Source organism: Papio anubis, chromosome X, assembly GCF_008728515.1.
Source record: "Papio anubis isolate 15944 chromosome X, Panubis1.0, whole genome shotgun sequence".
In the NCBI taxonomy this organism is placed as follows: domain Eukaryota; kingdom Metazoa; phylum Chordata; class Mammalia; order Primates; family Cercopithecidae; genus Papio; species Papio anubis.
The window spans coordinates 134,340,516-134,363,518 of record NC_044996.1 but is presented as its reverse complement, the minus strand read 5'-3'; the positions used below and the strand labels follow the sequence as shown (position 1 = coordinate 134,363,518).

Below are 23,003 nucleotides of genomic sequence, written 5' to 3'. Positions count from 1 at the left end.
AATTGTAGTCTATATTAATACATTTACATATTTTGAATTATATTAATAAATACTAATACATTTAGACCAGGGCACTTTAATGAACTTTCCAATATTAGATTAATGACAAAATATATGTAGAATATATCACTCTCTACTAAATGCCTCAATAGGTTTGTGATATAAAAATCCTTAAAAGCAAGCACACCACGTATGGATAGAGCTGGCATGGCACCTGAGTACTTTAAATGTGGTAGTTAAAATAATCTACAGTGTGGAAGAAAGAGACATTTGAAGCAATTTGGGAGTCTTCTATTATACTCAGGAATTTAAGATCTTTCATAAATGTAAGCAAACCCCAAACAAGACTGAAAATGCTTGCAATGATATTTTGTGTTTGTCAACACCGATCCCCCCAGCCCTCAACAAAAACAGGAAATAAAATGTTCTGCCCTTCTCTGTGCTGGTCTTACTGGGTTGGCTGGGTTTGGGCCCAGAAGGAGATGGAGAATAGGGAGACCAAGAAGTCAGAGTATTTACTGTTTCAGTCTATCCCTGCTTCTCCATATTTTGCCCTTGCTGGAGTCTTCTCCGGGCACATTGCCAGCGTCCCTTCCAGCAAAGGCTGCAAGTCAGTGGGCTCTGGTAACACTGGTCCCTCCCTGGTAACAGCTTCTCAGTGTTGCTAATTGCTGGGCGCTCCACCACTCACCGTTGGTTCCCTTAAACCTGTCAACACACTGGCATAGTTCATTCCTCAAATTAAGCCTTTTGAGTGATTTATCTGTTTCCTGTTTGGATCCTGATCAACACAAAGCCCTTGACTGTGAATCAGTAGCTAATGTGGGAGGATGCCTTAACTTTTGAGATAAAAGTTAAGACCATGCTTTACATTTTGCTCAGACCATCAAAATGGCATCTTAACATGAATGGAACTGTTGAAAGTCATGTGCATAGATACCCACAGAAATAATACTATGTGTTATGTTACCATTTTCAAATTATTCTAGCAAACTCAATGTTCCATACCCTTGCTAAACTATTATGCCTCTGTGCGTCTAATTAATATGGCATCATCAAGCTAGGAATCTAGAGCAATGTCCAGGGATTTGTGCTTATGTGGAGAGGCACACACCTGGCACAGAGATGCTTGGCAAATATGGAGCCCACGTGCTCCACAAGCTGGTGAGATGCTTTTAGCCTCTGTATTGCACTTGGACTGGCTTATACATTTCTTTACCAGATATTTTGGTCAACTGTAGAAAGGGGTCATTCAAAAATATGTTAAAAGTTTATTCATCTAAACTACTTCTGTTGCTGTTGCCATGGCAACTTTTCCCTAAAGCCACAACTCCAAATTCTTCTAAAATTGTTATTTCAGAAATCTAATTTAGCTGACATCCCAAACACTCAAATTTTACTATAAGATTTTTCATGTTAGAAAAGTTCTAAGAAAATGACAAGTATCCAAAAAGAAGAGGAGAAAAAGCCTGACAGGTTTTCATTTGAAAGGGTTATGGCATCTTTCAAGGAAATTGGAAGTGGAAGAGTCCTCAGTAACTGTATTTGAATGAAAAAAAAATTTGGCTTATATTTTGTATATGTTTCTTGTATTGAAAAGTATCCCATATTCACATCCAAGTAGTCACCACAAAGATAGTGAAAGCCGTACCACATAATGACTGGTGGGAGTCCTTGTTGCATCACTGGATCTACCTTTAAATTTTTAAGTATTCAGGGTATATTTAAGAATAAAATAAATCAGAAAAATTGGTCTTTTGAAAATAAGGTTAGAATGAGAAAACTTGAGAACAGAATGTACATTAAAAGATATTAGATTAATTAACTGTGTTTGTAAACAGTGGTCTCAGTCCAAAATTTGGCAAGCACCCAAGACCATTAAATCTATCCCCACCCTCCCCATCAACTCGTAACTCACAATCTAAAACAGACCATGCTAATGGACATTCAGTGACATGGGCAGGAGTTAAGAAAGGGCTCTGCAATTCAATTGAAGGGAGAATAGGTAGGCCACAAACCCACCTGCCACCCTGGGCTGCTCAGGAGATTTTGAACCCTGATGGGATTGAGGGAAAAACACTGGGAGTCGCAGTTTCCCTCCCTCTTTCCTTTGGCTTTTCTTTCAGCACCTCTTCCCTTTCCCCCAGAGCAGGCCAGTCCACCTCATTATCCTCAAGGAGTAGGGACAGAAGCAGGCACTCTAGTTTCTCACTTTCATACAGATGCAGATCCCACATCCACACACTAAGGCTGCTGAGCACTCCACACATCCCCATTTGGAGATTATAACTTCTAATTTTAGGCCCACGACTAACACATTTGTTAAACGGGTATTCTGGCTAAATCAGAATCGAGGTGGCAAATTAGGCAAGACTGTTAGAAGGTCATAAAGGAAGAAGTTAGCTAATGTCTGACATGAGAGAGAAGACAGTAAACATTTTTTAACCCAAGATTAGGAAGGGCATCGGCATTGAGGAGTGAAGAAACAAAAAGCCCAAGATGCTGAGGCTTCTGGAAGGACCACCAACACCCTCTCCAGAGTAATCCCCACACAGTATGAAACACACTGTTCATAACTGTGACTCACAGCCAGAGAAGCTCACTCACATTTTCTCACCTCTATCTCTCAAAACCCAAGAAACTACGAATAATGTATTTTAGAAAGTGCCATACAAAATTGTTCTCAAAAACATTTAAGATTTTGATGTCTACTGAGATGCAATTAAGTCAGGGTTTCTCTATCTCAGCACTATTGACATTTGAGGCTGGACAACTCCTTGTTGGGTTGTATTGTGCTTTGTAGGATGTTCAGGAACATGTCAGGTCTCTACTTAATATATGCCAGTGGCAATCCCTGCCAGTTATGATAACCAAAAATGCCTCCAGACATTGCCCAAGGTCCCTCTGGTTCAGAACCACTGGTCGATTTTACCTAGAATATGGATACTGAGGGACATATTGCCAGACGACATTACATAGAGGAAGTATTTCTATACCTTTTGTATCATTAGAGAGTTTGGCTGAAATGAACACTAGGTGGTAAAACAAAGGACCTCTCTGAAAACTTGTACTAGATTATCTCAGAGTCAGCTGAGGTAAAGTATTGTATTGCACTTTCTGAATCTACTTTGCTGCTGATCCTACATTTTATAGGGGCTGCTTGACTACTTGAGTAGTAAGTGGTTCACCGTGTAAATTAATCAGTGTTTGCCAAACACACCTGATATTGGAACCACCCCCAAAGCTTTTTCAAAGGATTGATTCCAAGTCTGGTCCTTAGAGATTCTCATTTAGTAAGAATTCAGTGAAACCCTAAAGCTAATTTTTAGTCTTGTCTCTCCCTCAGACCTCAGACATCAACTAATAAAGGGTTAAGTTTGGAAACTCCTAGCGTAACCTACGGAAAAATACACAGACAGCCAGATTCATGTTCTCATAAATATTTATTGTGTGCCTACCCTGTGCCAGGACCTGCTCTAGGCAGTGGAAAGACAGTGGGAAAGGATCATTGGGTCTTTGCCCTGAATAAACTTACACACTAGTCAGAGGAGACAGACAAACAATGAATATATAACATAATACCAAGTGGTGATGTGAACAATGAGGGAGGTGGCTAGTGTGATTCAGGGTAACTGAGTGGGCTCAGAAAACACTTCAGAGAAAGCAGTCAGGAAAGGTGACATTTTCCTGCAATTTGAAGGATGTAAAAAATAGTCTACCACACAGAGGACATTCCAGGCAGAAGGGACAGCAAGTACAAAGGCTTGGGGCAGAAAAGAATTGGTCACATCTGAGGAACAGAAAGGGCACAGATGTAGCCAGGCAATGATAAGCTTGTGGAGTGGGGTGTGGTATGAGGCAGGGAAGATCATGTAAGGAGCACTTGGAAGGTCAAGGTCATGGATGAAGCTGTTGTTCTAAGTGGAATAGAAACCAACCAAAGAGCTTAAGCACTGAAATGTCACTATTTCATTACTTTTAAAAAGATTGCACTGGCCATAGGGATAGCCAACCATTCACTGAGATGGGAAAGTCTGAGAATGAAACAGGTGACAGGGAAGTGAGGAATCAAGAACCCAGTGAAGACTTTGTATGACTGGACAATAACTTCACAACCAAGTTGAGAGTCAAGTGTGTGTGGTCCAGGGTTATCACAGTGTGGGAACAGGAAAAGTAAATAATAAAAGTTCATCACCAGAAAGGACCAGGCAAAGAGTGGTAATTGTTTTCAAATGATTGGCAGATATGTCTGCTGTGCAACATCCAACAGGAATATGATTCTTTATCAATTAGTAGTGGTACTTCATGAGTGGTTTGAAGGAGGGGAGATGTAGCTTCCTAAGATGATGGGGCTTCCACACCAAAGAGGCCTCATCCAGGAAAATGTCTGCATGCAGTAGAAAAGTAAGCATGCTGGGTTGGGGGTGGGAGTAGAAAAGGTATCTACGATTAGTAGAGGTGTTAATTCAGAGGATTAAATAATCTCTCACTTATTTGTAAGTTGAAAAAATTTTGCTTTTATGAGGAGACAAATGACAAGCAGAGTGATAAAAAAAATGGTTTTATAAAAGTAAGTTCTGGGCCATGCCACAGGTCAGTATAAGTTCTGCTGAGTTTCCTAAGATGTCTACAGTGTTAGCACTGATGGATGATAACTGATTCATATCAGCACAAGCCTGCAACGGCGCCCAGTTCTGGGCATCTTCAGAATTACTAGAGTATTCAATACCACTCAATTATTAAGCAAACTTAATGACTTCAAAGTCTTTGAAAATTGAATGTTCACAGAAAACAAACTTGGAAACTTTCATAATAAGACCTTAACCATTCTATGTGAAAACAGGTTCTCTGTCAGGGTAAGCAGCTTGGCACTTCTGGTGAGTTCCTTAGGAAGGGGTTAACTGGAGCAAGGGCACAGTCAGCATCTGATTACAAGGCTGCGGTCAAAAGCACAGATGGTGTGGTGACCCGCACCAAACAGGAAGTGACATCAGCAGCAGAGGAGCTCAGACTAGACCAGTACAAGGGAGGAGAATGAGCAGCTTAGGACCTCAAAAACTAGCTCTCAACTACTAGATTCATGAAGTCATTCAACACATATCTACTGAGCACCTACTGTGCTTTCAGCACTCTGCTAGGTGCCCAGGTGGCAGCAGGGACAAGACACACATAGTACTACTCCCAGCAAGTTTTCAACCTGCCAGTGAGAGAGAAGTGAATGATGTCAGTCCAGGGATTCCTGATGGTGACTGTATAATGGACATTGATTTGCTTCTCTCTGCCCCACTTGAGGGTTAAGACAGGTTGGGGCACCAGGAGAGAAAAGCTTGAGCCTTCTAAGGTCCCCAGTAAGTCACCAGGCCAAGCTTTTAATCCAGATTTTTTTTAATGTCTTTCAGAAAGACATAAAGATATGGCATTGAACTTAATGGATACTTAAATTTTTAGTTTTTGTCTACACTAGTCAAATTAAAGAGCTATTTGGCCATGGCAATTTGACAATATAGATAGTCACATGAAGTCACTGAAGGTCCAACATTTGGTTGTTGGTTTATTACTGTGGCAAAGTGGATTGCAGAGGGATGATTAGGTTTGACTATCCTGATTGTCTAAATGACTCAGAAAAGCACTACAGGATCAGGGCACCTGGTTAAAGCTTTCAGTTCTGTCAGCAGCGACACATGTGCTGCCTTGAATTCTACTGCTCTGAGCTTAGATTTCTTCAATCAGGAAATAGAAAACCTGCATAAAGCAGCAATTGGATTCGAGACTGAAATTGACCTAGACTGTGTTCAGATATTTTGCAATCTGTATAAGACAATAACGAGGGAAATATTATTATGATTATTTGATTATTATATAAACTTCTAGAGCTTCTCTAGAAGTGCTGCCAGAAAGTCATTGATTCATTCATGTCATCCTCATCCTTCATACTCTATCACCTCTTTATCCCATCCAAACTAAGTCTGATGGGTTCTATGTTCTAAGCATCTCTCCAATACACCAACTGCTCTCAACCTCCTGCCCAGCTGCCACCCTAGCATCAGTCATCTTCTCGAATCTCTCCCAGGCCCAAATACCAGGATGCACTCTAGCTCCTCCTCATCCTGACTCCATGCTGGGATCATGGCAGGCTTCTGAAAATGTAAATCTGATTCAGTCACCAAAAGGCATCAAGGACAACACCCAGCTGGAAGGACGGAGTCACCATAACCTGAATGTGGGAAAACTGTGGGAGGAAATTTTTTGAGGAGAACATTAGCTGCTAACACACATTTTTTCTGTGTGTGATGATAAAGCAAGAAGACAGCTGTACTATACTTTGAAAATGTCTGATTATATAAATGGAGGATGTTCTTGTCTAGTTAATTGCATTTTGCTTTCTGTGACCATTATGACCATTTAAAAAGATGAGTGAGATATCCGCATCAACTCCTAACATTTTCACTATCTAATTGTCTCTTTGGAAAATTGACCAAATACCTGGAATACGATAGGCATTCAACAAATGTTTATTGAATGAATCAAATGTGAGCCACTGACCTCTTATATGCTGTCTCACCTTGGACAAATTAAAAAGCACTGAAGGGACCATTAGATACTTATCCCTGAATTATATTTCAGAGGAGGCAGGAGATATTAGGGACACATGGAGGGTCATTCATGTCAAGGAAGACAGACCCCAAAAAACCCAAGATCACAGGAAAATGCACAGTGGGACAAAACCATGTTGAGCAAAGTAAGTGGAATATTTGTGCTAAAAGGCAAAACAAGCTCTGGAATTATCAAAACCCAAATGAGGGAAGTAAACAAAAGTGCAGCGTTAGAATAGATATTATACCACCAAGGGTTATACTAATATGAAAAACAATGGGTCACACTTAATAAAGAACATTCTCTGGACACGTGACTGATTCAGAGCTGCTGCTTTATCATCCTAAAGTATGCATAGGAAACTTCAGAGAACCCGGGTGACTTATTCCAACCTGGAATCCCAATAAATTCCCTCTGGAATCTTCCTTTTTATAGTCTTAAATCAGAATATACATACATGATAATCTGCACTGGAATAAAGGGCTAATTCATCAGCAGTCTTCAGAGCCCCAAAGGGGACATTAGCATCGGCGTGACTCTTCAGTTTATGATTTTAGAAGAATGAGACAGCTGAATTAAAATCATAATTTTAAAATATTTTTGTAATACATTTACATAATTGAGGCAATAACCATTCATTGAATGAATAGATTGTTTTAAATTTAAGGAGCCCATTCTCACCTTTCCTCCCCCACCCCCACTCTTGTAAATGGAAAAGACCTCAGATCATGTATCAAAGGGTACCAACACACAGTTCAAAATCTGGAAAAGGTAGTGGGGTGGAGATGTTGAATGGGCACAATGAGCACAGACTCTACCTCTTTCAGTGCAAAGCAACCTCTGTTGAAAAGTGGTTATCCTTTAAACCACTTTAAAAGGCAAATCACCACTAAGCCACTAGTGTCTCCAAGACATAAGAACGAGCATTAGTAACTTACAAGTATCTCATTTGGTGTTTCAAGGCAAGTAACTATAGAAAAACCAGAGAAAGAGCTATCACAGGTTCCTGGAACGTTTGTCTGGGAAGGTATCTTAACAATTTCCTAATTTAGGCCTTCATTTTTCCAGTGGAGGAAAGTGAAGTGTACGAGGTATGCAATTTCCCCAATGACCCTGCAATTAATCCAGGAGCCCCCAAGTGACACCAGGAACCAACTGGAGCAGCTCCGGGATGCCCAAGTCCACCACCCCTGTCCACCTTGACTCCTTTTTTCAAAAAAAAAAAAAAATTCTTTTTTTTTATGTTGGGGACTGGATTTTGGAAGACACAAATTCCAGACAGTTAACTGTCTTTGCCTTACTATAAATATTAATGATTCTTGTCAACTTTCTGCCTGCTTCTCTCCAATTTTTAAAGTTGGCAGTCAGAACGTCCAGTCTCAACAGTGCAAATCAATTCAAGGAAAACTCAGTAAATTAGCAGATGACAGAACAACTGCAGTGTCTCATCTCAAAACGACACATCTCACAAGTGGAAAATCAATGTCTGAAGACTGGAGTAAGGTAAACCTTCTCTCTGCCCCCTTCCTGGAGGGGGCATTTCAAATTTTTAGAAGTAGTAGTCATTCCTCGGAAACAACTTTCCTTTTTTCCTTCTTTCCTTTCTTTTCTCTCTCTCAAAAATATACTCAATCTAGTATCTGGATTTGTCGGTCGTTAACCTTGAAATCTTGACTCCTTCTTCAAAGAAGGCAAATCCCATGAGTTTTCTCTCTGTTGTATTTCTTGCAGTACCTGCAGCACCTAGCGCAGTCCCTGGCACACAGTAGGTCCCCAGTAAATCTTTGTATCAACAGGGAGAACAGAAGACACCATAAGGGAGGGGGAAGGTATGACAGAACAGCCCCTGGTATTTTCTTGTATTAGCGTGCAACATTAATGATAATGTGCAACATTCTGTCCCGTCACAAAATAAGAGGGAAATGCACTCCCTTTCCAAGGAGTGAAACGGCTGCACCCTAATGCTCCCGGCAGCATTTCTTTTGCAAGTCCACTCGCCACACACTGAGATCATGAAGCAGCCCTGCCTCCTGTCCAGTCTTATTCTCGTCCTTTCAACATATCTGACTGAAGGCTGAATGAGCGACCTAGGCCTAACCCCAGGAACCCCATTTGTCAGCCTTTGTCAGCGGGGCGGTGGCAGAGTCCAGCCCCGGTCCCGGATGCAGTGACCACAGCGTTGGGGCAAAGAAACACTGAATCCAGGGTTGGGGCTCCCCCGTACCTTCTAAAAGATTTCAGGAAGCGCCACTGAGTGAGCAGGTGGCACTTCGGGGTGACGTACCCGACCACCCGCCACCCCCTCAGCTGTGGACCTGCGTGGACCTGCGGGGAGCCCCGACTACCATCGCCCCTCGCAGTCCCCACCTGGGGCGGCCCAGTGGCGCCCCCTGTGTCCTCTGCATGCGTCAGGACACTCACCGCGTAGTGCAGCTGGGGCTTCTCGCCGCGGTACACCGGGTGCCCCATGTTGCCTCCGGGAGGAGTGGCGCGCCTTGGGCTCAGCCTGGGGTCACGGTGTCTCTCTGAGTTCCCCGTACTTCACTGCCATCCCGGGGCAGCCCCGGGGCGAGAGCCCTGCTCTGTGCGTGCCAAGTGCTATGCAAAGCGCCCCTGACACAGCGTCCCGCCGCAGAGCCGGTGGGGACCTGGAGAAGGCGGCGCAAAGTGGGAGGGGGAAGAGGAGGAGGAGGAGGGAGCGGCCGAGTCTGATGCGATGGGCGGGCGTTTAATTCCTTCCGCTCCTGGCTGGTCCCTGCGGCAGCCACCGCTGACAGCTGTTGGGGGGTTGCGGAGGCCTAACGCGCCCACGACAGGTGTCAGGCCGGCCGGCACGCCTGCCTCCTGCTACCCTACCCTCCCCGGACCCGTGGGACCCCGGCTGCTGAGGCGGGGACTGCCAAACCCTTCAATGCCAGTGAGAGGGAGAACTTGGGTTTCCAAGAAAGAGAGACTCTCACTAACTTTGAAGGAGGTGTGGGCCTGACAGTGGAAGGAGATTCAGAGCCGTCTCCTGGGAGGGCAGAGTTTCCCTTTCTAGAAAGCCTTCTTCTGTTACAGTCTCAAATGCGGGGACCCTTGGAGAGGGCAGGACTGACAGGAACCAAGTCATGCTACCCAGGGGAACTGCTGAGGGGGCAAGGCTGTGCGGGATGCTGGTCACCTAGGGCTAACCAAGTTCCAGGAGGGGCTTGCAGGACACATCCTGTAGGTTCATAATAACCCTTAAAACTGGTCTCTGCTCTGAAATTGCCTCATGGAAACCTGTACTTTAAAACACCTTGGAGAAGATCACAGAGTTCCCTCCACAGCCTTGTCATTCTGTAATTTACGTCCAGCCTCCCACAAGTTGAACCCAGACAAAAGCCAGGCCTGGGGCCAGAGTAGAGACTCCAGATTCATGAAATCAATCAATGCAAGCCCCAGAGGGGTGGCTACGAAGTGGAAGATGTGTTTGGGGGTAGCTTGTGACAATTTGTCAGGGTCCCACTGTACTGAACCAGCTGAATGACTCTCCACTTGCTCTGTGTAAGAGGAGGAGGGAGGAAAGTTGGATGTGGCCCCTGAATTTCAGCCCTTACAATTTAGTTGAATGAACCACGTAACATTTTAAAACAATTCGCAGCATAATTGTAATTAGCAGTGGGAATGTGAAGCCAGAGGTGCAAGTGACCTGAGGAATCTACCATTAGATAGTCCCATGATGGTTTATCCACTTGGAAAACTGTATGGTTATATCTGCTAAACTCAATCATAGGCCTATCCTCTGATCCAGCAAATTCCACCCCTAGATATATAGAGTACAATAATCTCATCATATACAAGAATGTTCATACTGTCTTGAGGCATAATTGCCCCAAATAAAAGCGATCCAAATGTACACCAACTGGTGCATGACAAACCAACTATAGTCTGTGCACATGATGGAATACTACTCAGCAATAAAAAGGAAAATGCTACTGATGCACAGAACAAATGAATTAATCTCACAAACATTATGTTGGGAAAAAGAAACCAGACACAAGTGTACATACTGTAAGATTTCACTTATTTATTCTGCAACTGAAATTCAAATGTTTAAGTACAATAGGCAAATGGAATCCATGGTGATAGGTGTCATAATAGTGGTTACCAAAGGGGGAAGGTGGTATTGACTAGGAAGGTGGTACAAGGGAACCTTCTAGGGTGCTGGAAATGATCTATATCTTGATCTGTATGGCAGCTACTGGAGTACACCCATATGTAAACTTTCACTGAGCAGTACAGTTCAGACTAGTATAATTTACACCCTTCACTATGTGTATTTTATACTGCAAACATAAAAAATAAAAATAAATTTAAAATCAATCCCTTGCCAAACCCAGGAACTTCCAGTGTTGCCTGTCTTATGAGAAAGTCAATTGAACTATTTGCCCAAGTCTCTCGTTCTCCCGCACTATTTGCCCAAGTCTCTCGTTCTCCCGCAGTCTGACCTACCCAAGTCTCCTTTCTTCTGCTTTGTGAGAGAAATGAGCATGCCCATTCATCTTGGAGGCCTTCCCTGCTCTGCGACATGTCCAGGCAGAGTTGGAAAAATGACACACTGAAGTTCCCTCTACTTTCACTCTGTTCTGCTGCTAAAAGCAACCTTTAGAGGAAAGTCATCAAAGACCCTTAGAATAAGACAGAGAACCAGCTTGAGCTTCACCATCTGGCATCTTTCAGAGAACTGCAGCCAGGGCAGCCTGATGGGGGCATGTGTATACAGATGTAATTCAATGGCCTAGACAAGCCCCAGTTTAGGGACTTTCACTTCACTGTGGTCTATTCAGAAAGATGAACACTCCAGCCTTAGAACTTTTTCTTCTGTCACACTTGCCTTTAAGCCCCTGAAGCTAAAAATCCCTTTCCCTACAAACACTATTTAATTATTAATCTATTTAAACAACACAAGGTGAATCCCTGGGTCTTTAAAACCTTAACCATAGCCTTTTGTTCATTACCCCTGAGTAAGTCACCTCTTAAAACTGGGTCATCCTAGATTTGGTCTGTATTCTTTCTTTGAAAAATGTAGTAAGTCACTAAATGACATTCTTGTAAGCCAAAAATACTCCATCATCCCCACACTGTGTACTTACATTTTAGGAATGACTTCTGCCTTCTAGCATTATTTATTGCTAAAGTGTCATAGCTAAGTTGGAGTAAAATGTTCAAGTGCAATAGGGTTGTTTTTTCTCTGTGTTTGAAGAGTTTTGTGAGATTGGGCAAAGCACTTAAAGAAATGATCAGTTCATGCTGCAAGACTCTTAAATCACCTTGGAATGAATCATCCACCTCCTTCAATTCTTAGTCCAATTGTTTAAGGCTCAAAGCTCCAGAAGGGATGTAGAAGATCATGCAGAACTCTAAGAAGTCTGTTCAATCTTAAACAATTTGAATTTCACACATTACTATTTCATTTAAATATATTTCAGGGTATATTTAAAACACTACTCTAATCAAAATTTCTTATTTGCATACCTGTACTTCCAAGTATCCTTCCCATGTTATTTGTTCACTTGGTCATGATTCAACAAATAATATTTTACATTTAACATTTTTATTTGTATAAATGTATGGGGTAGCAGTATAATTTCATTACATGGATAGATTGTGTAGTGATGAAGTCAGAGCTTTTAGGGTATCCATCACCAGAAGAATGTACATTTTGCCCATTAAGTAATTTACCATCATCCACCCCCACTGTCCTTCTAAGTGTCCATTGTCTATCGTTCCACACTTTATAAATATTTCTAAGTGCATACTATGCACAGGTATTGTTCTAAGTCAACTAAACTGTATATTGACATGGCATGTGGTTTCAGAATGCACGTTTGATCCTTTGGGGGTAATGGAGAGAGAGAAAAAGGAGCAAGAAGCACATAAAACCTCACTTCAGAGGAGGCTGAAGTTCATCCAATTTGTTGGTTAAGAGCCTGCTAGGCTAATGTTATTCTTTGTTTAGTTTTTTTTCTTTTTTTAAAAAATAAATTTATCAGATATTTATAATTCACCCCAGAGAGGACTTAAAAATAATCTGTATGAGTTACTCTACTAGCATCACCTTTAAGAGAAAATGTGCCCTGCTAACTGTGGAATTTCCACGTCTTCCTGTCCCTAAACGTTACAGCATTTCCAGAACTGAATGCTGCCCTTTCTGGCAGAGCATTTAAATTAAAATCCTTGTTTGCATTTATTCTGCCTGCCTATAGGCTGAGTTAAAATTTTCCACAGTTAATGCCAATGCAAGGGGATTACTTTTTTCAGAAAAACTTTACCCAAATCTGTGAAAGCAAATTCAACTTCATAGTGTAGGAAGAGCTGAGGGCCCATCTGAGTATTAAAAATCACTTCAGATGGCAGGACAGGCCCTTCTTGGAGGCCCAGCCCCACCATTATTAACAGAGTTACTATGAGATCCTCTTAGATGGGTAACCCCTCCCCCAAACCCAGTGCCCACACTATGCCATCCTATTGCCCTGCTAATCTAGCCTCTAGAGCCCTAGAGTATTTTTAACATTTTGAAATGGAAAAATCATAGCATATAATGTGCAGCTTAATGAATTGTTACAAAACATTCACCTGTCTAACCTTCACTGAGGTAAAAAATTAGAATATTGCTAGTACCCTAGACCCCCATGTCCCTTGGCTGTATTTTCCTCCCCCATCCCAGTGGTAGACACTGTCATGACTTCACTTCTTCACTTCCCTTTTCCAGCAGGGTTTCTCAACTCCAACACTCTTGACATTTGGGAACCAATCATTCGTTGTGGTAGAGCCTGACATTGCAGAATGTTTCGCATCATCCCCAGCCTCTACCCACTATATGCCAGTATTATTCCCCCTACACCAATTGTGGTAACCAAAGATGACTCTAGACATTGCAGATGTCCCCCATGGAGTGGGGAAAGGCATAATCACTCCTGGTTGAAATCCACTGCTTTTTAGGAAGTCAGGCATCCATAAATATTAGAGCTTAGTGTTGCCTGTTTCCTAACTTTATATAAACAGATTCGTAAGTATGCTTTTATTGTAGCTGACTTCTTTTGCTCAACATTCTGTTTCTAAGTCTCATTCATGTTGCTGTATGTAGCTGTTGTTTGTTCATTCCCATTGCTGTCTAGTACTCATTATATGTGTTTATTACTATTTATCTTTGTAACTGTTGATGGACATTTATGTCCCTTTCAATCTTGGACTACTGAAAACCACACTGCTTAAACATCATTATACATATCTCCTTGTGCATATGTGCATGCATTTTTATAGGGTACAAACCCAGGAATATAACTGCTGGGTCATAGGCATGCATATCTTCAACTTTACTAGACAATGCCTAACAGTTTTCCAAACTGTATTAATTAGAATCTTTATTTACACTATTGTATAAACAGACTGAACACAGTTTATATGAAGACTGAACACAGTTTAGAGTTGTCTCTTTTTAAAGTTTTTTCATAGAGCTACAGAGATGAAATTAAGGAAATCAAAGTCCAGGATCAGAAAGGAGAGTTGGAGTAGCAGCTTAAGGCCCTCCTCATCTGAAATCATGTGTCTCCTGTAAGTGAAGAACCTACCAGCCCTGCTAGGGCCCTGGCATTGGCAATGACAAGGCTGACTTCACCCATACTCACAGACAGGAGCGATGAATACACCGAATGTGCTTTTAAGGGAGGACATCTCATTAGGCAGAATTTCAGCAAACTGGGGGTAAAATCTCAGCCTGACAACTGTAAACATATATGCCATTTCAGGAATTATCATTTTGCTCTACAGCCATAATTTCTTCCCACCCTGTTAACCCTTCCAGGGATGTAGAGATAGAAGAAATATAAGGAAGAATGAAGGTCCTTATTCTTTTTTCCAGGTAAGTTTAGGGAGACAACCCCCAGCCTGAAGACAGCTGGGCTGAAGAGCAGTGAAGGAAGAATTCCTGGTGTTTCCAAAAATGGTGCCTGGAGCTGTGGTCACATAGGAGAGATGGAGAAGAGAGAGGAGAACATCCTGGCACAGCATAGTACCATTGTCTTTGGCTTCAAACCCTAGTACGAAGAATATCATAAATACATGCATCAACTGGAGTCAAGAATATGATAATCTGAGAATTCAGGGAAAGAAAACAAGCAAGGAAGGGTGAGGAAAAAAGAATGACCATTACAGTAGGTTCTATTTGGTATTATTGGCTTATCTTGTTTTTGCCATTTTGATATTTTCACTGAAGAATTTCTACTCTATGCCACACAACCAGAGAGGGTATCCTTAAAAAGTTCCCAAAAAGGAGACATTTCTTATATGTTCAATTAAAGGGTCATTAGGCAAAAAGGAGAGGCCGCAATTTCTCCAGCTATGACTTTCCAAATAACCGTCTGGGAATTAAGAAGTGATTTTTCATTTATATCCATAATCAAATGCTAGTCTATTGCCTTCATTCCTCTGATCATAATCTCCTTTCTTCTGCACAGTTGCACAGTGTTTCAGTTGTCTAAACCCTGCAGAATTCCCATGACAACGCCAACACTGCAGGTGCTAGAATTGTTGTTTGAAATGGTAACAATTCCACTATTCAGTAAGCACCTACGTCACAGGCTCAACTAGATGCTTTGCAAACATCTGGATCCTCAAAACAACCCGGAAGGAAAGTATGATTATCTTAATTTTATTTATGAGGGTAATTAACTTGTTTTGCACATCTAATAAATGGTAGAGTTGCGATGTAAATGGTAGTTGACCCCAATCTCTTTGCAGGCCATTCCAGTATGTTTCAAGGTAGAGATTCTTTTTGACAAGTCAGACCCATTCATTAGATTGCTGGTGTCACATCCACACCTCCTAGGCCAGTGATTCTCAACAGGGGAAATTTTGCCACTGAGAAGAAACTTGGCAATATCTGAAGCTATCTTTGGCTGCCACAACTGCAGGGGAAGGGTGTCACTTGCATCCAGTGGGTGGAGACCAGAGATGCTGCTAAACATCCTGCGCTGCACAGGACAGCCTTCACAACAAAGAATGTTCTGGTCCCAAATGTCTAGAGTGCCAAGGTGGAGAAACCTTTCACAGACATAAGGAATTCATCCTTTAATAATTTCCACTTAGCAGTGCCTCTCACACTAACAACACATTTTCTTTCAGTGAAGTAGGTCTTGCACCACCCAAGAAAACAAAGAGAAAGTTCTCCAGAGCAGAAGAGTAGAACCGAGCCCTGGGTCTCCACCCATCGTTGAAGACTCATACACAAGTGGGTCTCCACGCAACATGGTGTGCTGTTAAAAGGCTAACAGACTGGGTAAAAATTGGCCATTTGTGTGATCAAAACTGACCACTCTGGAGTTCTTTGGAGTACTTGACTAGTCACCCCCCAAAAAACCACTTTTATAACCTCAAGAAACTCCTGGCTTCAGAGGCTCAGGAGTAGGATGAATGATGACACCTGGCATTACTCTGGTGTCTGCAGGTTTCAAAGCAATTTCACATATATTGGTTTCCCTACCCCCCTCACCCACTAATCTATCTTGTGATAATGATAGGGAGCAGAACATATAAGGCAAATGTTAAGAATTTGTTGTCAGGAGTGTAATAAAATGAGGAGAATAAAACAGAATGTCCTTTTCCTGCCAAGTCACTTAAACTGTCTGTATCTCATTAATCCAGCAAATAGAGAGGATGAGCCAGGGAGTTCCAGATCCCCCAGGAATGCTTGGTACATAAAGGTCAAGCACCAACAGTTTAGCAGGGCCTTCTTTGCCTTGCTGTGCAATAAGAACCAACCGAAGAAAACTGCTCCAAGCCTAATTTCTTGATTCTTTTCTTTGGGGACCATGCCTTATGAAGGTGGTTCTCAGCCAGGGGCAAATTTGCCCCTTAGGGCACATTTGACAATATCTGGAGGCATATCTGGTTGCTGTAACTTGGAGGGATGGGGAGCTGCTACTGGTATCTAGTAGGTGGAGGCCAGATATGCTGCTCAACTTCCTACAATGCACAGGATAGCCTCCCACACACAAGGCAAAGAATGATCTGGTCCCAAATGTCAATAGTACCAAGGTTAAGAAACCCTATTTTTGGTTAAAATTGTTACAGTCAAAATAATTATAATAAATCAGAATCTAAGCATCAGACTGGGACTTTTTTCATTATTTCAACTTTAGTTGTCTTCCTTTGTGTCCTTGCACACAGCACAGATGAAAAGATATTACCTGGAAAGATAATAATATTTCTTCTCCCTTTCGGTGGAATACAGAACACGAGGAAGAGGGACCAGAAGGAAATGGCTAGTCAGTGTTTTTGAAGGTATGGTCTTCAGGAAAATGGGCATCAGCACCACTTGGGTGGGTACTGGGTATATACCCAAAGGATTATAAATCATGCTGCTATGAAGACACATGCACATGTATGTTCATTGCAGCACTATTCACAATAGCAAAGACTTGGAATCAACCCAAATGTCCATCAGTGACAGACTGGATTAAGAAAATGTGGCACATATACACCATGGAATACTATGCAGCCATAAAAAAGGATGAGTTTGTGTCCTTTGTAGGGACATGGATGCAGCTGGAAACCATCATTCTTAGCAAACGATTGCAAGAACAGAAAACCAAACACCGCATGTTCTCACTCATAGGTGGGAACTGAACAATGAGATCACTTGGACTCGGGAAGGGGAACATCACACACCGGGGCCTATTATGGGGAGGGGGTAGGGGGAGGGATGGCATTGGGAGTTATACCTGATGTAAATGACGAGTTGATGGGTGCTGATGAGTTGATGGGTGCAGCACACCAACATGGCACAAGTATACATATGTAACAAGGCTGCACGTTGTGCACATGTACCCTAGAACTTAAAGTATAATAATTAAAAAAGATATTCTAAATAATAAAATTTAGCCTTGAAATTAAAAAAAAATAGATTGTGAGGACCTCTCCAGAGCCTACTTGCATAATCCCTTGTAGCACCACACCATTGACATTTTTAGTAAGATTCTTTGGTTGTTATCCCGTGCAACACAGTTTGAAAGCCACTGATGCAGTGATAGTACGATGCAGAAACTGAAACTCAGAAAGACCAGGTGACTTGTCCAACGTCATGCTGATAGCATGAGACAATGTCAGAAGCCATCCTGAGCTCTGGATTTAATGTTAAAAGAAGGTGGAAAATATTCCTAAGTATATGACTAACAAGCAAGGATCAGACCCATTCACAGCTACAGAAGAAGAAATGACCATAACATTTGGCCCAGTTCAGCACAACCCAGAGCCTGCTAAGTAACTTGCTACATTTTCCTGTGGTTTTGTCAAGTTTTCTCCCCATTGTCTTCATGACTAAGAATAAAAAGAATGCTACACGTGACTTCTTTTAAAGCTCTTAAGATAACTGATTTCCATCAAATTTTATTTTTCAGAAGCACAGAATTCTTTTTTCTCACATTAACATGTCAAGAAATTACAAATGTATATATAAACTACACAAATCATTAGTCCTCTTGATTTCCAAAGGGAAAATCCATGCAGAGTCTATCAAAAAGCCTTCTTACCCAGAAAATAATTTGTTTTCTCTTATCTTGGCAAAATAACTTAGCCACTTGTTCCCTGTTGTTGATGGGAAAGTCTGAGATTTGGAACAAAAGAAAGCTGTTTTTTACATTATAACAGATAATGTAACAACCTCAAAGCTATCAGTTTGCATTTCTGTAAGTCCCATTTTTGCAGTGGAATGATTGAAAGAACAGAAGATACTCAGTCTTTGAAAGTTGAAGGAGTACATAAAGATGATGAATAATTTGAGGGGATGTCATGCATAAGAAAATCTTGTCCATATTTCTTCAGAAAGCTGGATAAGTACCAAGTGTGGAAGTTAAGGAGACTCAGAGTTTGTCTGAATATAGAAAGAACTTTCTGTATCTGACCTAGCAATTCTACTTCTAGTATATAGCCAAGAGAAATGAAAACATAGGTCCACAAAAACTTGTACACACATGTTCATGGTAGAATTATTCATAACGGCCAAAAGGTAGAAACAAACCAAATTCCCACCAACTGATGAATGAATAAACAAAATATGATCGATCCATACAATGAAAGATTACTTGGCCATTAAAAGGAATGAAATACTGATACAACATGCATGAACTTCGAAAATTGTAAGCTAATTGAAAGAAGCCAGTCACAAAGGACCAAATATTATATTATTTCATTTATACAAAATGTCAAGAATAAGCAAATCCACAGAGTAGATGTGGGATTGCCTAGGACTGCAGAGCTTGGGGGTTGAGGAGTTGAGGGGGTGATAGCTAAAGGGTACAGTTTTTCTTTACAGGGTGATGAAAATGTTCTGAAATTGATGTTAATAGTGGTTACCCAACTTTGAATATGTTAAAGACCAAGGAATTGTTCACTTTAAATGAATGAATTGTATGGCATGTGAATTTTACCTCCATAAAGTAGAAGGAAGGAAATAAGGAATGAAGAAAGGGAGGGAAGGAGGAAGGAAGGCAACTGTCCCAGGAGGTGGTAGTATCTTCTTCCCTGACCATATATAAGCTGAACCTACATTACCATCAGCCAGAGAGGCTGCACTATGTGGGCAGTCTCACTATACGACCTTCAAACTCTAAAATGTAATAGTCATTATTTCAATGTTTTATCATTTTCCTGTTTCCCTAACTACAACATGAGTAGTGCAAAGCTTCTATCAATTCATTCAGTCCATTATTTCATCCAATATTTCATTGCTAATTAAGGTAAAGCCTTGCAAGGTTTCTCTGTCTTAATAATATATGTGCTTCTTGCTTTAGGTAGAGTTCCCCAGAAGCAGATACTAAGATAAGGACTGATGTGCAATTGATTTATTAAGAACCTGTTCCCAGGAGAAACGGGTAAGGGGTGAGCATAACAGGGTAGGGAAGGGAATAAAACCAAGTAAGCGTGTGATTTCTAGCAAAGTCCTAGTTGTCTCAGTCTGGTCCTGAGGGAAGGTCTGGGGTATTAATTACATCTAAACTTTGTCCCGCCTTTGCCAAAGAATTTGGACTTCAATATTTTCACACACATCAGTCAGTCATGGGCTGTGGGACACCCCCAGGGTGATGTAAACTCCCAGGCACTTCCTGCTCTTTGTGAATATAGGGCAACTGCTCCAGAACCCCACAGAGTGTTCACAGATGGTGGTCATTAGAAGCAAAACTACACAGAAGCTGGTGAATGGGACAGGCACACAGAACTGGTAAAAGATCTGAGATATTCCGGGCAGAGCACAGAGTCCACTATGCTTTTTGGTTGAATACATGTTAAGCTCTAAAGGCTATTTATGACTTTGTTCCTATGTCCAGAGGTCTTGAACAGGGTAGAAGCTTGCAACCTCAAGATTTCAACCTGGGTGAGGTATGAGTCGATCTTTTCATTCTCCTCCTTACTGATAAATGCGTTGGCTGACATCTTTGCCTACATTCGACCTGTTTCATTTCATACACTGAAAATCTTCTGAAATGGGTAATCTGCCCACAAGCAACACAGGGAATTCCTCAACAGCTTTAGCATCCGTAATATCACCCCAAAATAGCATTGCTGTTCTGCCTCTTACTTTAAGGTTGGGCAGATGCCAAAAGCTGCAAACCCATGGAACCATCCATGACTGGGTACACTTACCAGATTTATTTCCTTCTCTTAAATTAACACAAATAGGCCTATGATGCTAATTCCAGAGCCACATTCAAGTTTCACTGTTTCATCAGTCATTTCTCGAGCTCATTAGCTGATTAACATTTTTTTTTTGTGGTGATTAAATTAGTGAAAAAGGACACTCATATGATCGTGTAATCGCTTAAAACACAGCCAGGCACATAGAAGCTCTGTATCAATGTTTGCTATTATTACACAAGTACAGAGCTTCTCTCAGGTTGTATGATGGGATCTTTGTCCTCAAAATCATTCTTCCTGCCAAAGGGCTTACAACAGTTTTTCTGACCTATTTCAATTAAAAAAAAAAAAAAAAAAAAACAAAAAACTGTTTCTATCTTGCCTTTACTTCTACTACTTCTTACCAGCACTTTCTTCTTTCAAGTCCTCTGAGGTTATCACATACGATGGGGTTCCTGGCAAAATTCCTCAACACCTAGCAGAAAGACAGCAAATATTCCATAGACTGAAAAATGAGAAATTCTTTTTAAAAAGGGCAGAAACTAAAAGCTCCCAGAACCTCTTGACGCATATTTTGGTGGTGAAGAGAGAGCCAGAGGGCTTTGCTCCAGGGTATGCTTTTGTTTGTATCTCTGAAAGTGCACGAGTTGAAATTCCATAAATAGAGGAGCTTCTGTACCACTTTCTATTGCTAATATTTTCTTTTCCTCTGACGTCTGTCCCCAGCATTTCAGTTCATGGTGAGTGCTTAATAAATGCATGATGACAACAGATGTTAGAAAATGTTACGAGAGCACAGAGCATTCTAGAAAAAAGTAGGAAAACACCAGTGGGGGAAAACATCATAATTTAATAAATTTATGAAAACTTTAAAGGGAAAGCATGTTGCTTTTCAACCAAGAAGTTTCTAACAGAACAAACTTGTGGGGAGATAATTGTCTCAGATCTAGCACAGGGTGGGTAAAATTTTTTTTACATTTTTGAATGGTTGGAAAAATTAAAATAACATTTTACGATATGAAAATTACATGAAATACAAATTTCAATATCCACAAATAAAGTCTTCTTGGAACATAGTTACACCCATTCGTTTACTTGTCTATGACTGCTTTCTCACTACACCAGCAAAGGTGAGCAGTTGCCAGAGACCAACCGCATATTCACTAAACCTAAAATATCCGGCCTTTTACAGAAAATGTTCACCGACCCCTGATTTAGAAAACTAAAATTGCAATTTGTTTCCTTGGAATTTTTTTCTACTTTTGGCTTTCATCTTTTCCCTCCTGGAGTTTTATAAGCCCAAAAGAAAAAACCATCTTCCATATATTCATCCCTACTAACATAGCAATTATTTTGTTTCATTTATAGTACAGAAACAGGCAACTTACCAAAGAGAAACCAGACTGCTTAGGTCAAGAGGACTTCCAAATTGGATTCTACTGCTTCATGTATCTGAGTTTTTAAAGACACATTTGTATTATTTCTAGAAATCTTAGGTAAATGTATTTAGGATTCATTTTGTCTGAGGAAAGCACCTGCAGCCCCATTTCTTATAGAACAATATAAATTGTAACTAAAAACAATGTTTCCTTGTTGCATTTGTCTTTACTATTCTCAAACCATTTGACGAAGTATTTCCCTCTCACTAATTAATGTTTTCTAAGTGTTATTGGAAGCAACTCGCTTGCCTTGCAAGTTTAATCCCATATTTGGACACATGTTTGTTAACTGGTTTCCCCTCAAAATTGAATGGGGCTTGCACCCATCTGCCCTGGATTCAATTGTACCAAATGCCATGTGCTCTGAGAACAGAAAAGCAAAGGATTCTAAAACATCCATGTCTGTATTTGGCCCTTGACATCTTATTATTCTGTCTTGTCTTAAAAACCCTAGGCCACTCACAGGAAGTGAACTCAAATTGCTATTTATTTTTCTGGCATAAACTTTTCAACAGTCTGTGACTTCTATGTCACGTCACACTATATAGATAAATATGTGTGTACCTGAAATTTTTAAAAATCCGACCCATTGTTTTGCACTTACTACAGTGCACATAGCATCCTCTCCACACTTTGAAAATTCCAAAATGCAGCCATCCTTCTACTCAACTTCTTGCCAGAGGAGATGCCCACTGAAATTCTAGGTCATACATGGAATGTGATTCCTTTGTTTTCAAGGAGAAATTTCCCTCCACCTATAATGCTCTTCTTCCTCTGTCACCTCCCTTCCATTTCTCCTTTGCCTGTGTAACTCCCATTAGCCTCTCTGAATTTCCTGGAGGGACATTCCCTGATTCACCTCACCACCCTCCAATAGGAGCTCTGCTAGCTTCCTGTTCATACCTCTGTTATGATGCTCATCTTGTCTGTTTCCTCCTGAAACACTTGTCTCCTCAAAGACAAGGCTGTCATACTCATTTTTTACCCCCAGAGCCTGGTCCCATATACAATAACCACTTGAGTAATATTTGTTGAATGCTGTTACTAAATACAATTTCAGGAGATGAGAACAATCAGCATCAGTGGTTACAGCACCAGCAAATCAAGAAACAATCTCATCAGGAATCAATTACAATGGCAATGACTGCTGCCTGGAGGAACCTGGTGAGTTATACAACATAATCATTCATTGAGCCCAGACTTGACTGCCATACCCAAGTGTTGAATGTTGCAGATGGCTCACCATTCTCATTAGGACACTGTGATGTAGTATTTCAAAAGCAAAACTTTTCAAAATCATAATTCTGATGCTTAGGA

The 23,003-nt window shown here is 41.1% G+C and overlaps 1 protein-coding gene across 4 annotated transcripts in view; it reads right to left on the bottom strand.

Moving 5' to 3' along the window:
- The window catches only part of ARHGAP6 (Rho GTPase activating protein 6), a 597,687-nt gene that overhangs the window by 289,597 nt on the left and 285,087 nt on the right, over positions 1-23,003 (bottom strand). Inside the window, exon 1 of one of the 4 annotated variants that reach the window (XM_017953834.3) lies at positions 9,016-17,015. The exons of the other annotated variants lie outside the window; for them this stretch is intronic. Within the exon in view, the coding sequence (XP_017809323.2) occupies positions 9,016-9,063 (48 nt within the window). The 5' untranslated portion in view covers positions 9,064-17,015. Of the gene's footprint in view, positions 1-9,015; positions 17,016-23,003 lie in introns of those variants that run through there. 4 annotated transcript variants of the gene reach the window in all.